This window comes from Cynocephalus volans, chromosome 7 (genome assembly GCF_027409185.1).
Source record: "Cynocephalus volans isolate mCynVol1 chromosome 7, mCynVol1.pri, whole genome shotgun sequence".
Classification (NCBI taxonomy): Eukaryota; Metazoa; Chordata; class Mammalia; order Dermoptera; family Cynocephalidae; genus Cynocephalus; species Cynocephalus volans.
Window position 1 is genome coordinate 841,698 of NC_084466.1, and position 18,767 is coordinate 860,464.

Here is an 18,767-nt window from a genome sequence, read left to right on the forward strand (position 1 = left end):
TTGTTTAAAATGCCCATGCGCGTTTTATTAATAAAAACTAACAGTGCCAAGTTAAACAAGTCAAACAATTAAAGTCTCTTTATAGTCCATAAAATATTACAGAAAAGCTTCTTTGTGTTTCAATAAAAAGACTATCGTTTTAGAACAGGCAGCTAACAGCAACTGTGCAGTTAATGGTTTCTTGTGAATAAATTTTAAAAGAGACTACTGCCTGTCCTTAAATTCCTTTTTCTTTTTATAAAAAAAGAACTATTAAAAATGATTGACAAATTTTGAGTTAAAAAACTGTTAAAACATTCTCTATATTTAATTTCAACTTTATAATAGATTACAGGAAGATGTTTACGAAACAAATACATTTGTTTCAGTACATGTCTTTAAATGATAGACTTATAAGTATGTAAACAACTATATAATAAAAAGTTTCCAAACACTGCCTGTAAGAAATCAGGCAAATTTCACCATAAGCAATAAACCATTCCAAGCCTTTCAGTTTCCATAGCTGCACCAGCGTGGCAGTAAACTTTTACCGAACAAAACAAAAACAAACAAAAAAAGCACTTCGCAATTTTTTGCTGCAATAGATAGAGAGAAAAAGTGTATAGACTTGATGGAATCACAATAGTCAATATAATTTAAGGGGAATTAAAGTCATATTAAATTTATGGCGCTTAATGTTCATAAAGTGGAGCTTTGCTATTTGCTTGGTTCTTTGGACACTACTGCAAGATGTAACAGATGGAAAACTCATCACGGAGTCTTGTTATTTGCCAGCATGTGGCGCCATTCAAACAGACTGAAAATAAAGGGCATTCGGTGTTCATTGTCCACAACAGGATAGCGTTTTATTTTCATTGACGTGGATGAAGTACAACTTCTTCAGCAAACTCAGCAAGAATCGTTAAGGGGCAAAAAACACCCTTCTGAATTAAAAATAAAAAATAGAAAATGAAAACACGAATCCTAAAAAGGAAATAAAGGCTCTGCATCAGCACACTGGTATTAGCACACATCCACAGCATGTCCTAAACCCTAGGAAAGACCATCCTTGCTTATCGGAGGCGCATATCTAAATTCAATAGCTACCAATATCTTCTCGGGAGGAGGCCAAAAAGAAACAGAAAACCTCACGTTTAAAAAAGTTTCTCTTCCCTAAACGACTTTTTCCTGAAGCTGAATCTGAATGGGGTTGGGGGTCTACAGCGTCAGTCAGTCCTCCTCGTCATTCTCGTTGAAGTCGTCATCCTCATCGTCATCTTCCCCAACGTAGGACACGGGGGTCTCCACCCTGGAGCCGCTGTATTGAGACCCATTGGAGCTGGTGGCCAGCATCCCGTCCGCACCATTGGTCAAGTCACTGCAAGACAAGACGCCAGACGCAGTCAGTGATGCTGTGTCCACCCCTCCCTTGCCTCAACCCAGGGGCCTTCAGCCGGAGGACAGGCTGGGCATGTCCCTCATCATGAGACAGAAATTGAAGACTGTGACTATCTACCGTACAGGACTCCATCACGTTCTGACAGCCCTGTCTTGCTGTCTTGACACACAACTAAAACATGGGGAATACAGAGGGGACACAGGGCTTCGTGTTTCCCCTTATTTATCGTTACATCAGAAACAAAATCTCAAAGTGCACAAACTGCAAAAGCACTAGAACCTTCTTTCCAAGACTTTCCTTACCACCGGTAACAGGTTAGGAAAAAGAGTGAGTTTGGGGCAGGACATAATTGGCAGAGTGTGGCTTTGATTTGGCAATGTAGACAGACCCCTAGAAGACTGGCAGAACCTCAAAAACCTACCACAGGCAAGAAGTGACAATGTGTTCTAACATTAAAAATATGTTTCTATTAACATAAAACCATATGCTTATATTTTAATGCCTTTTACTAGTACCATACAATAAAAACTAACAAATATTGCATTTTGACAAGAGTAATTCCACACCTGGGAGATAGAGCCTAGCAAAACAAGTCGGAAAAGATGAAAAACAGCCATAAAGCTGCTCATTGCAGCTTTTCTTATAACTGGGAACCACCTAAATGTCCTTTATTATTTTGTCGATATACATTGTGGCTGATTATTGCTCCCCATCACCAAAACCTCCCTCCCTTCTCCCTCCCCCCTCCCCCCCAACAGTGTCCTTTCTGTTTGTTTGTTGTATCAACTTCAAGTTAATTGTGGTTGTTATATCTTCTTCCCCCCGCCCCCCGGTTTCTAAATGTCCTTTATAATGTGCTTTCATAATGCGTCATATCGTGCCACTATTAAAACTGGTTTTTCTTCTGGAAAAGTAACGTCTTAAACTGATGCATCTGAAAAGTTTAATGGATAAAAAGAACTACATGAAGATAAAAGTTTTTAAAATACCCAATTTCCACCGAATAGAATGAACAGTGTTTAACATTTTATAGATCAACCCCTACACATTCATGCACAGCTAGAAACTTAAATTAGAAGAGAGCACGAGCCAACCTCTGTCCATGGCTCACGCTGTGCCACACCTTGTACACAGTCCTCACTTACTCTATCACCTCCCTGTCCCCCGCAGCAAATCCATGGCTCGCCCAGTGTAAGTCCCACCTTACAGGTGAGGAGGCCTGCACAGCCCCCGCCCACATCGGGGCCTGTCTGCCACGTCTGCAGCTGCAGGACAGTCCGCCACAGGCACAAGCACACTGTGACTTACCAAGCAATCCCTAATTACTGGACCTACATTAACTTTAACATCTTATTAATACTTAAGATTAATATAAAATATCACAAAATGTATAACAATAACATAAGTTTATGAAATTGTTTTATTAATACTTACTATAAAGTTCTGTTTATCATTAAAGCACTATGATAAATACCTAGGACATCATTCTGCTCTGTGGGATTGCTAGATCAAAGGTTAAATACATATTTGTTTAAATAATAAAGCTCCTTCAATAACAGAAAAAATACAATAAAACAATATGTATATATCTCAAATATGTTTAAAAAATAGAAAAAAATCTAGACATATGTGTTATCATTTGAGCTACCTGGGGTACTAGAATTTGGGTGGCTTTGCCCCGTTTACTGTGTGCAACTTTTTAAAAAATAAAATCCACATATTGCTTTTAGTTTGTAGGAGGAAGAAAACAAGAAAAGAAGCCTCTTCCCACATGAAGACGAGCCCAGTGCAGCCCCCAACCTGCAGTAGTCCCACCCCCATAGCGGCCTCCACCTGCAACAGAGCCCCACACCCACAGCAGCTCCCCCCCGCACCACCGATTTTTTGAGCAGACAAGTCATGCTCAACAGCCCAGGGGTATGGGTGGTCTATATACATGCTGGGGGCTTCCCCGGCTGCTAGGGGAGAGGGTGGCCCTGCCTGGACCTCCAGATACCAGGAGAGGCACAGGAGAGATATCCCACACCCTCTGCTGCTATCACCTGGTAGAAAGCCTTGTGCCGTTGGACGTGGAACCTGCTGTCGTGACAAACACACCACCGATGGATCCCTGAGCCATTTCTGAAAAGAGAAAGTAAATCAAGTGAATGTCATGAAACAGAAACACTACAAGATGCATGGGCAGATAAAATTACGCACATTGAGTAAAGGGGAACTTCTGGGTATCTCTGGCTTGTCTGGCATGTTCTGCCCTGTGCTATAGTGCAGGGCCTCGCTTTTGTGGCCACAGGCCAGTCTTCTTTTTTTTAATTGAAACATAATTGATTCACATATTTGTGAGGTACAGAGTTGAATATCCATACCAGTGTATGAAATGTGGTGATCAAATCATAATGCAATGTAATCATTCTTTGTGACATTTGACCAAGTTCTCGCTAACACCCTCCCCCTTTCCTACCTCTGGTAGCCTCAGTTCTGTTCACTCCTTTTGAAAGTTCAATGTTGTTATGTATAATAGAGCTGTGATAAACATGCTAGTGCAGATATCCATTTGACGTGATTTCCAATCCTTGGGTATATACACGCAGCACTGGTACTGCTAGATCGTACAGCAGTTTTACCTGTAATTGTTGGAGGAAGCTCCATACTGTTTTGCACAATGGCTGCACCAATTTACAGTCCCACCCACAGTGTAGGGGGTCCTCTTTCTCTGCATCTTCGCCAGCATTTGTTATCCTGTCTTTTTGATAATGGCCAGTCTAACTGGCACAAAATGACATCTCAATGTGGTTCTGATTGGTATTTCGCTGATGCTCAGTGACGTTCAGCATTTTTTCATGTGTCTTTTGGGCCCTGTATATCTTCCTTTGAGAAATGCCTCTTCTATTCCTTTCCCCATTTTTTAATCAGGTTACTTGTTTTTTTACTGTTAACTTGTTTGAGTTCCTCATATATTCTGGATATTAATCCCTTCTCAGATGCATGTTTTGCAAATATTTTCTCCCATTCTGTAGATTGTCTTTTCAATCTCTTGATTCTTTTGCTGCGCAGCTTTTTAGTTGGATACAATCCCACTTTTTACCTTTGTTACCTGTGTTTTTGGGGTCTTATTTATAAAGTCTTTGCCCAGTCTAACATCCTGAAGTGTTCCCGTATTTTCTTCTAGTAGTTTTATAGTTTCAGGTCTTATATTTAAGTCTTTAATCCATTTTGAGTTGATTTTGGTTTATGCCAAGAGGTACAGATCTAGTTTCATTCTTCGACATATGGATGTCCAGTTTTCCCAGCACCATATATTGAAGATGCAGTCTTTTCCCCAATGTATGTTCCTGGTGCCTTTGTTGAAGATCAGTTGGCTGTAAGTACACAGGTTTACTTCTGGGTTCTCTATTGGGTTCCACTGGTCTGAGTGTGTGTTTTCATGCAGTATAATGCTATTTTAGTTACTATAGTTTTGTAGAATAATTTGAAGTCAGGGAGTGCTGTGCTTCCTTCTTTACTCTTTGCTCAGGATTGCTTGGTTGTTTTGGGACGTTTGCTGTACTATATGAATGTTAGGATTGTTCTGCCATTGGTATTTTGATGGGGACTGCATTGAATCTGTAGACTGCATTGGGTAGTATGGACATTTTCACAATGTTTATTCTCAATCCAAGATCATGGAATGTCTTTCCACCTTTCTGTATCCTCTTTAATTTCTTTCAGCAGTGATTTATAGTTCTCATTGTAGAGATCTCTCACTTCCTCAGTTAAATTGATTCCTAGGTATTTTATTTTTTTGATGACTATTATAAGTGGGCTTACTTCCTTGCTTGCTTCTCTGCTAGTTCACTGTTGGAGTATTAAAATGCTACTGATTTTTGCGTGTTGATTTTGTATCCTGTAACTTTACTGAAATTGTTCTGTAGAGGCTTTGGGTTTTTCTATATATAGGATCATGTCATTTGAAAACAGGAACAGTTTTACTTCATCTTTTCCAATCTGGATGCCCTTTATTTCTTTCTCTTGCCTGATTACCCCGAGTAGTATTTCCAGTACTATGTTAAATAGGAGTGGTGAGAATCGTGTTCCTGTCCCTTTCCCCATTCAGGATGATGTTAGCAGTGGGTCTGTCATATATGGCTTCTATTGTGTTGATATATTTTCCTTCTATACCTAATTTGTTGAGAGTCTCTGTCATGAAGGGATGTTGAATTTTATCAAATTTTTTTCTGTATCTATTGAGATAGTCATATAGTTTCTGGACTTGATTTTGTTAATGTGGTGAATCACATTTATTAACTTGTGCATGTTGAACCATCCTTGCATTCCTAACGATGAATCCCACTTGATCACAGTGTATAATTTTTTTGATGTGCTGCTGTATTCATTTGCTAATATTTTGGTGAGGATTTTTGCATTTATGTTCATCAAAGGTATTGGCCTGTAGTTTTCTTTTTTTGTTGTATCTTTGACTGGTTTTGGTATCAAGGTGATGCTTGCCTCAAAGAATGAGTTCAGGAGAATGGTCTCTGTTTCCTTTTTGGAATAGTTTGAAGGGAGTTGGTATTAATTCCTCTTTAAAGGTTTGGTAGAATTCAGCAGTAAAGCCATCTGCCCCTGGGCTTTTCTTTGTTGAGAGACTGCTGATTACTGTTTCAATCTCATTGCTTGTTACTGTTCATGTGTAGAAATCCATTTCCTCCAGGTTTTCAGATTTGTTGGCATATGGTTGTTTATAGTAGTCTCTAATGACTCCCTGTATTTCTGTGGTGTTGGTTGTAATGTCTCCTTTTCATTTCTGATTTTTGTTATTTGGGTCTTCTCTTTTCATTTTTTAGTTAGCCTAGCCAACGGTTTGTCTTCTCAAAAACCCACCTTTTGATCTTTTGTATCACTTTTCAGCTCTCTGTTTCATTTAGTTCTGCTCTGATCTTAATTACTTCTTTCTGTCTACTAATTTTGTGATTGGATTGTTCTGGTTTTTCTAGTTTTTTGAGGTATAGTATCAAGTTGTTTACTTTAAAACCTTCTATTCTTTTGATATAAGCATTTATTGCAATGAAATTCCCTCTTAGTACACTTTTTGTAGTATTGCACAGGTTTTGGTATGATGTATCTTTACTTTCATTAGTTTTAAGAAATTTTTTGATTTCCTGTTTAATTTCCTCTTGGCCCTTAGGTCATTCAGGAGCATGCTGCTTAATTTCCATATATCTGTAGTTTCCAGAGTTTCACTTGTTACTGATTTCTAGTTTTAACCCATTGTGGTCTGAAAAGATACTTGAAATGACTTCAGTTTTTTTAAATTTGTTGAGACTTGATTTGTGTCCTAATATGTGTTCTATCCTGGACAATGTTCCACGTGCTGCAGAGAAGGAAGTATATTCTGCAGCTGTTAGATGAAATGTTCTGGAGATATCTACCAGATCCAATTGGCTTAATGTGTAATTTAAATCCTGTGTTTCTCTATTGACTGTTGCCTAGATGATCTACCTGTACAAAGTTGAGAGACAGGTGTTGAGGACCCCTATTTTGTAGTGGGGACTCTGGTCTAGTAGCATTTGCTTTATATATCTGGGTGCTCCTGTGTTGAGTGTGTATATATTCATGATTGTTATGTCTCCCTGATAGACAGATCCCCTCATCATTATATAATGGCCTTCTTTGTCTCTTTTTATGGTTTTTAGTTTAAAGTCTATTTTATCCAATAAGAATAGCTACTCCAGCTTATTTTTGGTTTCAATTTGCATGGTATATCTTCTTCCACCCCTTCAATATTAGTCTGTGTCTTTACAGGTGAGGTGAGTCTCTTGCAGACAGCATATAGTTGGGTCTAACGTTTAAATCCAGTCAGCCAGTCTGTGTCTTTTGAGTGGGGAATTTAATCCATTTACATTTAGGGTTGTTATTGAAATGCACTTACTCCTGGTATTCTATCAATTTACATTTTAAATATCTTTTGTTCCTTTCTTTCCTTTTTATTGTCTTTGGTGTTCATTGTTTTTTTGAGGTGGTAAGATACAGTTTCTTTCTCTCATTTGCATACTTGTTCCACCAGTGGTTTTCACTCTTTCTTTTGTATTCATGGTAGTGATTATCGTTTTGTTGGATTCCAGATGCAGGATTCCCTTGAGGATTTCTTGTAGGGCTGGTCATGTGGTGCTGAACTCCCACAGTATTTGTTTCTCTGGGAAATACACTATTTCTCCTTCATATCTGAAGGATGGCCTTGCTGGGTATAGTATTCTTGGATGGCAGTTTTCTTCTTTTAGTATTTTTAAATGTATCAGCATATTCTCTTCTGGCCTATGAGAAGTCTGCTGTTATTCTGATGGAGACTCCCTGATAGGTGACTTGATGCTTTTCTCTTGCTGTTTTTAGGATTCTCTGTCTTTAAATTTTGCCAGTTTGACTATAATGTGTCTCAGAAATAACTTTTTGAATTGAATCTGTTTAGGGACCTTTGAGCCTCCTGGATCCTAAGGTCCATATCTCTACCAATACCTGGCAAGTTTTCTGCTATTATTTTGTTGAATAGGTTTTCAATGCCTTTTCCTTTCTCTTCCCCTTCCGGAACACCCATGTTTCAGATGTTTGTGTACTTACAGTTATCTGACAGCTCTCACAGATTTTCTTCATTATTTTATTCTTTTTCCTTTTTTTGTCCACCTAGGTTACTTCAATAAGACTGTCTTTGAGATCATAAATTTTTTCTTCTGCTCACTCTAGCCTGCTGCTTAAGCTCTGTTGTGTTTTTTATTTTGTTGAATGAATCTTTCAGTTCCAGGAGTTCTGCTACATTCCTTTCTAAGGTATCTATCTCCTTGTAAATTTCTTCATTAATATCCTGGATTGTTTTTCTCATTTCATTGTGTCACCTGAGTCTTCTTATATCTCATTGAGTTTCCTTAAGGTTGTTGCTCAGAATTCCTTTTCAGTCAATTCAAGGGTTTCCTGCTCCATCAGGTCTGGTATTTGAGAATTATCATATTCCTTTGGTGGTGTCATATTTTCTTGTTTTTTTCCATATCTCTGGTATCTACATTGCTGTCTGGTCACCTTGTCGAGCAGTTGCTTCTTCTATTACTCTGGAGTAGGTATTGAGAAAAGAGACTCCCTTCTGTAGACATATTTTTACACTGATGGTTGAACAGGGTGTTTTAGTATTGGTTCCAGGTAGTCACAGAAGTGTAGCCTCCAGGTGGATGTTAGCCCTATTCTATGTTGGAGTAAGTGCCACTGAAGCCAGTCTTTCCTAAAAAGATGTGAAAATCCTCAGTGCACGTAAGTATATTAACTTATGAATAACATACCTAAGCTACTACATCAATATCATATTCATTATAAAACAGGAAATGGGCAACAGAATGAGGTAAAAACACACATTCACAACAATGGCTGTTCTTACTACTCCCCATCTTAGGGACTCCATTTAGCACTGGACAAAGGGCAAGTACTTAAGTCAGGTGTCCAGGCAGCAAGAGCCACTGGAGGCTGAAAAATGGGTCAAGAGCCCATTTTTCCCCCAATGACACAGGCCAGATGTTCACTTGCTCCAGGACAGTCCACAGGGAGGAATCTCTGACCCTCTCGGGGAATATATCCACACCATAGTCTAGGATAGCAGGATAAGGACCAGCGGGGACAGCATCTCTTACAATTTCTCACTACATAGCTATTCTTCACATTTGCAGTCCAAGACTCAGGAAAGGACTCAATATGCAAAAGCCACAGAAGAGAATGACAGCTCATAAAAGAAACACCTCCCCTTTCGTGCTGTGATTTATAGAAGAACAAGATCAATCATTTTGAAATGTTTTTACTTGGTTATTTTGTTATAGAGAAGAGTCAATGACCTTAAAGCAAAGACACTGTCAAGCCCAGTGTACTCCTCAAAGAATTTCAATTTTTCTATTTTTGGCCCTGCCTGGAAGATGAAATCCTGACAGACCCTGTCTAGCCCCTGCCCTGTGGCCCCCTCATCCCTCCCATGTCTCCTTTTGTCTTTGTTCCTGGTCCTGTGTGCTGGAGCCTGAGTTCAGAAAAACACACACCCAGGAGCTGGGAGAGACATCCCTCACCCTGGCAACAGAGCCATACCATGGTCCTCAGGAAGAACTGACCTGTCACATATGGTTCCAGAGCTTTTGGTACCAAACTTCTTGCCATTTTAAGGTCTTCGGCAGAGCAGCTCCCTGATTCCAGCCCACAAGCCATCCCCATCCGCTTTAGCACTTCTATGTCATCATGGATTTCAAACGTGTTGTCAAAATTAAACAGATACTCAAATCTGAAGGGGAAAGGTACTATTAGAAAGAGTGTCTTCCAGATGGACAGAGCACATTCTGGCTTAGGGCTCAGGGCAGGACTGACCCACTCCCCCTAATCATGCCTGACCTCCCCCAGGCTCCCTGTCATCAGTGTCTCTTTACAGAATTTACAGGCTTAGAAATAAACAACACAAGAGGTCCAGGTAACACTGTACATCGCTGTCCACACCCTAGAGGCAGGACCTGTCCTACAAAACAACATGCCCAGTACACACAGCACTGCACCCACAGCTCAGTGGCCGCCTGGCTCCATCACAGGGCAGACAGCAAACACTGGCTGTTTGTGCAAAATTTCAAAACTTGTTCTAGTAAGTTTTATTTTCCTTAAAGAGAGATGCCTACTCAGGGAAATCCTTTCCCATCTTCAACCTACTTGTCATTAGAAATGCTGCAGTCGATGACAGTCTTCTTGCTGGTATTGACAATGATGAAAGGCAGGTGGATGACAGAGTTGGGCGGGGGCGGCCGGCTAGCCTGATGTTCTGCCTGGCGGTTTCTCTGCACCAGGTTCTTAAAGGCAATTTGCTAAAAAAAAGAGGAGCCATTGACACTGGCAATGCAGTCCCACCAGAGCATGATCCCTTTTCTCCGTGGAGTTCTCCACAACCCTCCATGCCACCCAGACAGAAAGGGACCGGCACCAACAGCCAGCGCTGACTTCTGTGGCCTGGGAAGAACCACACTCGGGAAACCATGTGCTCAGAGGACTGAGGACGAGCAGATGCAGAGCATTCACACCGTTCAGACAGAAATGGCCTCCGACAAAGGAATTAAGAGAAAAACACTGACTGCAGAAGTTGAATTCCTTGCCATCCTTTGCTTCCTCTCGGAGATCACCTGCACTAGTCCTACCTACGGGGTGATGGCCTTTGAAGGTCTTAGACCTGAGCCTCCAGAAAAGTGAAAACACCAAACAGCCCCTGTGCTGGGAAGGGATTTCTCCTGTGAGGGAGTGGGTTCTACTAGGATAAACCCAGCATTCAGTGCACTGGAATGAATATTTCCCCATGAAGATAACTTCCTTGCTGTTAATTTAAAACCAGACAATTCCCTTTCCCTCCCTGCCTCGCCGAGCCATTCCCACAGTGGCAGGTGCTGGGCTAGCGAGGTCGTGTCTCAGGCGAAGGGGAGCAGCAAGCTCACATTTAAAAACCAGCTACGGGGCCGAGCTCGTGGCACACTCGGGAGAGTGCGGCACTAGGAGCGCAGCGACGCTCCCGCCGCGGGTTCGGATCCCATATAGGAATGGCCGGTGCACTCACTGGCTGAGTACCGGTCACGAAAAAGACCAAAAGAAAGCAGCTACAACATGAACACAGAAAGTGAACAACTCGTTCCAACAGGGGCAACTGCATGGAAGAAACTGTGAGTCCAGGATATGTGCCACCACCCAGGGTAGGGTGTAAGTCAGCACCAGAACTGTGGGTTTTTCAGATGCTTCTTGGTGCCTACAGCCCTGCCCAAGCAGTCCTGGGCTGATCTCATAGGGAGGGGCCTGAGCACTCCGGGACACTGGTTCCTGGATGCCTCTGCTCAGCAGGTCCATCAGGGTTTGAGTAGGTAGATGAGGCCTTCCCGTGCAGCCAACACCCTCAGGGGTGGGCACTGCACCAGAAACTGGCCCTCTGGCCCCTCCTGAAGTCAGAACCCTCTCAGTGCCTCCCACTCCTATACTGTGTGCAGGGGCTACAGCTCAAGCAGCTACCTTTTGCCCTCCACAATACTCTCAGGCCATGGCCACACACCCCTACAACCATGACCCCTGCACCCTATCACCACAGGCTCAGCACCCTCCCCTCCTGAGAGATTCTAGCACCCCTCAGTCAGGGGACCAGCCACGCCCTGCAGCTAATGTCACACACAAAGCCCACTTGCCTGCACCAGCCACTGACCAGGAGTTGTCAAGACCCACACACACCGAGCTCACTACACACCCAAACATTGACCCAGTACCCGATGCTCAGCGCATGCTTAACACCTCTCTGAAGGAATGACATTAAGTGCTACTTCTGTGTGCAGCCATCTCTCCTGCTATTTAGACACTTTGTGCCACAGGACACACGCTCTTGCACACACACGAACTCTCTGGGAACAAGGCCCATGTCGCTGACAACTCCTATGTGACATGAGCTCTCACACTCAGAATCTCAAAGTAGGGATTTTATTTACCATGCAGAAGTATAACCTACTGCAAGACATTGCTGTTGAAGGACTAAATTAGTAGAATAACAATTACCCTGCCTCCAATGGTAAATATCCTGTTACCTGTAGAATAAGTTCTTGAAGTTGAGACTGTTTCTGCTTTATTCTTTCAAGTCTTCTCTGTCTCTCCACCTTCAAAAACAAACCACTGATGCAAGAAACCATCACAATTGTTCCACACAGCATATTTAAAAACCCACATCCACACTACTTGGCACCTAAGTATGTCTGTGCCAAAAACCTGGAATTTAATCCAGAATACAGCATGTGCTACAGGACACAGGCGTGTCTCTGTGATTTCAAAGCTACACCTCTCCCTTCTCCTCTCATTTGTTGGATCAGCTATGGTATTTAAAAAAAAATCCCACAAACTTGACTCAAAATTAACGTACATTATAGTTTAACACACTTGGTCTGGGCCCAGCACTCTCCCACCTCCCATAGACGAGCATCTGTGGAGCCCTGCTAAGATGGGAAGCAAACTGCATCGATGCAGATGGGAAACGTCCTCACCACAGAGGCAGAGAAGGGCATGATGTCTGCCATCTGCCCGCCAGGCCCATGCTGGGCACAGAGGGCACAAGGGCATGTGGCCAAAGACCCCTTAAGTGACCAATGACAACAAAAACGGGTGCTTTGGGCAGAAATGCTCTTGGACACAAAAGAAAATAAAAGTTCAAGGAGCACCTCTAAATTCTGACATTCCTGAGCCGAGTTGGTGGGCAGACCGATCCACTTGATTTCCTTCTTCTCCTTGGAGATGATGTTCATGGCCATCAGCACGTTTAAGGCATCGTACACTCGCCGCCTTATGTTCTTCTGGTCATAAGCCTGGGGACACAGGGTGTCAGTTTTTCAAATGAACCAAAGCATGTAGATGAACATCTGACAGTTTAGGCCACGTCCACGTGCTCGAGGAAGCACGCAGCGAATTCATCTGCTGGAACAGCTTCAACATGTCCTCATGAAACCACATCATCTACGGGACAAGATAAAGCTGGACAGAGCTTGCGTCTGTGTGGGAGGAGCTGAGGGGTTCCTTGGGTGGTAGAGCCCAACAGGGGACAGGAGTGTTTCTGCAGGGAGGCACCAGACACACAGGGCCAGGGCCCAAGGGCTAACACACTGGGGGACAATGGAACGAACGTTGTGCCAGCAATACACCCGCAAGCAGGTCACAAAGAACTCTTTTATGCTGTACTTGGGGTACTCTATATGTCTGCAATTGCTTCAAATTTTAAAAGATGAGCTATGCCATGCCATTGAGTGCTGCTACCCCTGGCCACTCACATGCCCCATCTGGCACACACTCACTGATTCATTTGGTAGAATGTGGTTATCGGCAGCACTGAACTCTGCGACCAGCTCGTCTGCCACTTCGTTGTAGGACGTGGTCCCTTTCCTCTGCACCTTCTCGCACACCTTCATGGAGAAATGCCGCAGGCCCTTGCCGTTCTTCTCTCCTTTCCTGTTGCGTTTCCTTCAAAAACACAAAGGAAAAGGTAAATGGCCACTAGCATTCCTGAGAGCCAGCCGTGAATCAAGACACACTTTTACCTAAAAGACCTAACAAGCTACACAAAAAGGGTCCAAGTCCCACGGGTGCAACAGATATCACATGAGCAAGCCAGGATTTCCCACCACCCACGTCACAGGAAAAAGGTTCCATCTCAGACATCGACAGGTGTCCAGTGTTTTTAAGGTCAGAAGATGAACATTTATGAGGCCAGATCATGCATCTGTGTCTTCAAATGTCAAGAAAAATGGGGCAAATATCCAGAAGGACGGGAATCAGTATATAAATGATACATATCAATACACTCAGCACCACTGTTCCAAAGACGTCAACCAGCATCAGGAATTACAAGACGTGTTAGTGTGAGAATTTTTAGGGTAAATTTCAGCAGGCTGTAATTTACATAAGGCAAACGCTCACATGATAGCAGGTGCCTCAGACCATGAGGGAAAATCCAGATTTGTAAACTTAAAGTCACCACATCAAGGAAAAAGGTCACTGTAAGTTTCTAACTGGCTAAGTTTTGGGGACTGATCATTTCTGCTTTAGAACGAATACAGACTTGGTTTTACAGCTTTGTGTTTATCTGTTTGTTCTGAAGGAAAAACACACAGCTGACTTGGAGTAAAACTGTTTGCACATCAGATTTTGCTGAAGTGGCAGCTGTGCTGGGACCGTCCGGTGGGGCCGTAACCCAGGGTGCATTTAGATGAAATTCAGTGACAGTGGGTGAAATCCATCCCATTTACACCCAGTGCAGACAATGAAAACTTTCACAGTTACTGTGGCATGGATGAGACCACCTTCCTCCTCTTCTTGGCCGAGAGCTACCAATATCACACCAGACACTAAGAGGGGCGGCGGCCGCCCACAGCCGACTTCTCCACTACTGAGAGACAGTGTGGTCTGTGCTGGGCACGATGGGACGTTTTCCAATCCAGTTACATGGATTTAATTAAGAGCTCTGAAATCAATGCACATGGGAGCCTGATAGCATGATCATATAACACACGTGGCTGCAGGAGAGCTGGGGGTGACAATTCTAACAATTCTGTGACTCTGAGGGCTGGAGGGGAAGTGCTCACCCGGCAGACCAAGGTGAGGAGTCGGAAGGCTGGTTCTGAGAGACAAAGTGAGTGTTGGGGGTGTGTGGGCTTCCTACCACGATAGTGTTTGACGCTGCAGGTCTCTGAGGCGTACCAATTACCTACAGTCAAAAAAGACAATTCAGAACAATCAGAAATCTCCCACATTATGACACTGCCACTTTCATCATTTGTTCATTATCAACAGCCACTGTAGAATTTCATTAACCACAGAGTGAAAAAGAACAAAGATAACGTAAACACCCAACAGCGGACACCTGTGAAATACTGACCGGTATCACCGCATGTGGTCTGAGCATGGCCTCACTGTGACATGCTGACCGGTATCACCACATCTTGTCTGAGCATAGCCTCATTTTCCCTCTGCCAACCTTAGGCATCTTCTCCAATTAAACAAAAGCAGCAAGAAACCTCAGACAGCCCAAGCAAGCCAAGAACAGAACAAGGCACACCTCCAGTGGCCACGAGTGACCATCACACTGCACACGACACACGAAGACGTTCAAGTGTGTGACTTGGATGGGGAACAGCAGTCCTCAGAGGGAACCTAACACGCTTCTGTTTTTCCTCACACCTCTTCCACTTCCTTTTAAGGATAGGGATAGAATAAAACTGTATCCTCCCTAAAAGGAGACCAGAAAACAAAGAGAGCGTTCAACAGATACAGACACAGGGTGACAGACAACTGGTTCCTCCACCAGCTCCACAGGCGGCACCCATTGTCTGGCTTGAACTGGTGCACTGGGTGCCCATCCTGATGGACCCCTTTTGGGGGGATCCCAGCACTCCAAACAACATCAGGACAAGGAGAAAAAAGGGTAATCAGCACTGAGAGCAAAAAGCCAGTGGTTCCACTCACCCCCATGGGGTTTATGCACCTGAGACAAGGGAAGCTCTTGGTGGCGGGGGGACGTTCAACTGACCCCGAAGGAAGGACAGGCCAACTGCAGATGCCAACCCACCAGCCTCACACACACACAGCATGTCTGGGGCATCTGAGAACCGTGTCTTCATTAAAGCAGTGAGTACTTGGTTTGTCTTTTGATGGCAAGGTCTTATTTTAGTACCATCAATTAATATTCAAATGTTAACATCCAGGGACACGTAACATTATCTTGTACAGCCAATTAAAATTTCAACTTTTCAAAAATCTTGTTTCATGAAGCTATCTAAATAAGAAACACTATTTCTCAGTAAATGTTAGGTCACTCAATTTACTACAAATCAAAGTGCCTTAGCGATTAAACTGCTTATGTGGAATGAGGTTTCGGTTGCTGGGATTAGAGTTGGACTCCTGAATGCTGGGGGCCCCCCGCACCGGCTCAGGTCCCTGGGTTATTTTAGGCTGGATGCTCCCCAAGCTCCACTTCTTAGAGGGATAAATGCATTACCTGCTGTGGCCCTGGGAACAGCTGACAAAGCACTTTCACATTGTCACTAAGCCCAGATCACCTCTCAACCCATGAAAAGAAAAACACTTCAACCGAATTTTCATTCTTTTCATTTACATTTACATTTAAATATAAACGTATATTTACATTTCAATCTTCAAGGATGGATAAAGAATCATCAGAGTGTTTTTCACACTAGGGATGACCCCTCAACTGTAGGCCATGAACTCAAATTAGCGAATTTTCTGAAAAATGAAACAAGGAAGAAAACAAATCTCTCAGGGGTTCATGACACTCTTATGAGACTTTTGCTTTGTTCGATGAATGTGCGCATGCACTAGTGGGTCTCTGGTCACAGCAGAAATGCTGAAGGCCTGCCCAGGCCCAACATCCTCTCTTCATTTCGGCTGATGATCCTGGGGGCAGACTGCAGGCTGAAATTACAGCTCCGTGCTGGGCTCCTCACACACCACCACAGGCACAGGAGCAGCTCCTAAAAGCCCTGTACGCAGGACATCAACACGTCTCACGAGCCCACGCTTCTCTTTGGGAGTCCTGTGACTGCATGAGGCACTGATCTTGGCCCCACAGTAGATGACCCTGTCACTGTGGTCCCTTTCTACAGCTATCACTCCAGTCAGGAGCAAACTACTCAAGTACAGATGCTCCTCAACTTCGGATGTGTTATGTCCTCATCATAAGCTGAAAATACCGACTCAAAATGCGTTTAACACACCTAACCTACTGCACACCACAGCTGAGGCCGGGCCACCTCGAAGGTGCTCAGAGCCCTCACGCCAGCCTGCAGTGGGGCAGAACGCCTGTTTATAACAGTGTGCTGAGCATCTCACGTAATTTACTGAACGCTGCATTGAAAGTGAGAAGCAGAACCGTCGTGGCTCCTTGAAGTACCGTGGCCACCAAATGCGTAACGCTTCCACATCACCGTAAAGTCGAGCCATAGTAAATCGGGACCATCTGTACTCTGGAGAAGAACAGAAAGCCAGAGAGCAGGTACACAGCAGGTGCTCAATGGTGCTCCTAATTAGAACAATCTTTCCTGGATGGCAGGATTCAGCACAGCCTGCTGGCACCGAGACGCACTCAGGGAAGCAACTGCTGCAAAGGCGAGTCTACCAGCCGCTCTTCTTACTGTCCTGTTTGAGGATTTCACATGCCAGTCTTTGTAGACTGTCGTGCCCAAGGGAAGAACAGACAACCCTTCGAGACGATGGGGCAAGTGCCTTTCCCACACAGCGATCCCGCCTCACCCCCAGCTCCATGTGCCTCCGGGCACTGGCCGTGCCTGCCCTCGCACCTGTCATCTGCTGCTCCTCGTCGGACACACATGGAGATGCCACAGGAGCTCGTTAGCACAGCAAGCAAAGTAAGAGCCAGCATCCCGATGGCCTGGGCAAGTTCTCCCAGGAACACAACCTAGAAGCTTCCCTGCCTGAGTGGCTCCAGTGTGCGTGCCCCTCTTGGTGGGTCTGATGGCTATGAGCTGGGCCGAGCACAGGCAAGCCGTGCAAGCACAGGACGTTTTCTACCCTCCTCATACACACACAGAGGCGGCTGCTCAGCATTACTGATTCTTTGCACTACCCACCACAAGTGATGGCAGAGCAACAGAAACAGCAGTGAACCGAAGCCAGGGGAGGGCATGTGAGGCAAGGACCAAGGAGAAAAACAGAGACCGACTAAGGCACAGGCAGAGATGGCCTGAGGAAGAGGAGAAAGCGAGCTGGGAACGGAGCTGAGGGCTCAGGCCTCAGGAAGGTGGAAAGTAAACAAGAGTTCAAAAGCAGCAGCCCCATCAGCCGGAGGGGTTGGAGCAGACGACCCCGGGAGGGGCAGAGGCCCCAGCACCCCAGGAGTGCTGCTGGAACTGGAGACAGGGGTCCCACACCGGCTGGCTGGCTTCCATCTGCACCTGAAGTTCAAAAGATGGAAGAGCCCCATGAGCAGGCCCACCTGCTCCTCACATGTAATGACTGCTTCTCTGGGAGGATGGAAGCACTAGTGTCCACCCTCACGTCACCCCCAGCCCCTCAGACATGAGTCAGTCACAAGAAGTCTCTTCTGTCATCACTGTCAGGATCAGAGCTGCTGTCAGAGAACACGCACAATGTGGCTTCATCCAGGTCTCCTGACCCCAAGCTCCTGCAGTTCCCACAATATACCCTGGCCAGTGAAAGACCTGAGTGTCCGACCACGGAGGGCCTGGCAGGACCCCCAGCTTGCCTAGCACTGTCGCCCCAGGAGCCAACCTCACTGGCTTTGAAGCAACCCTGGTGTTTTAGGCACCCCTTCCTTAGTCTACTCTCAGGACACAGTTTTTCACCTTAACTTCACACACACTAAAAAGTAGAATTAAAATCATTTCAGTGTATAAACTGTGTGATTCCACTTACATAAAGAATCAAAAATCAGACAAAAGTAAACTACAAAGTCTATAGAGGTATAGTCGGGTGGTAAAACTACAAAGGAAAGGTGGTATTTACCATAAAATTCTCCTTTTGGGGGAAAAGGGCTGCAGTTGGGAGAGACATGGGGGAGGAGGACTGCCCCACACTGTCTGCCACCTGGGGTCCTCACAAAGCCTCTGTTCTATGTGCTTTTTTCTGTGTGTTAGATTTTGCACTATGACAGGCTTACAAAAATCTTAATGCTTCAAGACTCTTCTGTAGTGCGCCAAGGCAACATTCTCAGAATCTGACCTCAGAAAGCACCCAGCCCAGTGATCAGTGAACATCACAGGTCTACACTGTCACTCACATGTAAGGCTTAAGCCTCCTCTCTCATGTCAGAATCAACTGGTCTGTTTTTTTAAACCTTTGGTATAGAAAAAGGTTTAACAGA

The 18,767-nt window shown here is 44.3% G+C and overlaps 1 protein-coding gene across 8 annotated transcripts in view; it reads right to left on the reverse strand.

Moving 5' to 3' along the window:
- TFDP1 (transcription factor Dp-1) overlaps positions 1-18,767 on the reverse strand; it is a 62,256-nt gene continuing 43,489 nt past the window's right edge. For all 8 annotated transcript variants that reach the window (XM_063102469.1, XM_063102465.1, XM_063102464.1 and 5 more), the window contains 8 exons: positions 14,494-14,615; positions 13,207-13,372; positions 12,580-12,723; positions 11,956-12,024; positions 10,064-10,215; positions 9,484-9,650; positions 3,421-3,499; positions 1-1,357 (listed from right to left, as the gene is read on the reverse strand). In XM_063102469.1, the coding sequence (XP_062958539.1) occupies positions 1,210-1,357; positions 3,421-3,499; positions 9,484-9,650; positions 10,064-10,215; positions 11,956-12,024; positions 12,580-12,723; positions 13,207-13,372; positions 14,494-14,615 (1,047 nt within the window). In that variant the 3' untranslated portion in view covers positions 1-1,209. The remainder of the gene's footprint in view (positions 1,358-3,420; positions 3,500-9,483; positions 9,651-10,063; positions 10,216-11,955; positions 12,025-12,579; positions 12,724-13,206; positions 13,373-14,493; positions 14,616-18,767) is intronic.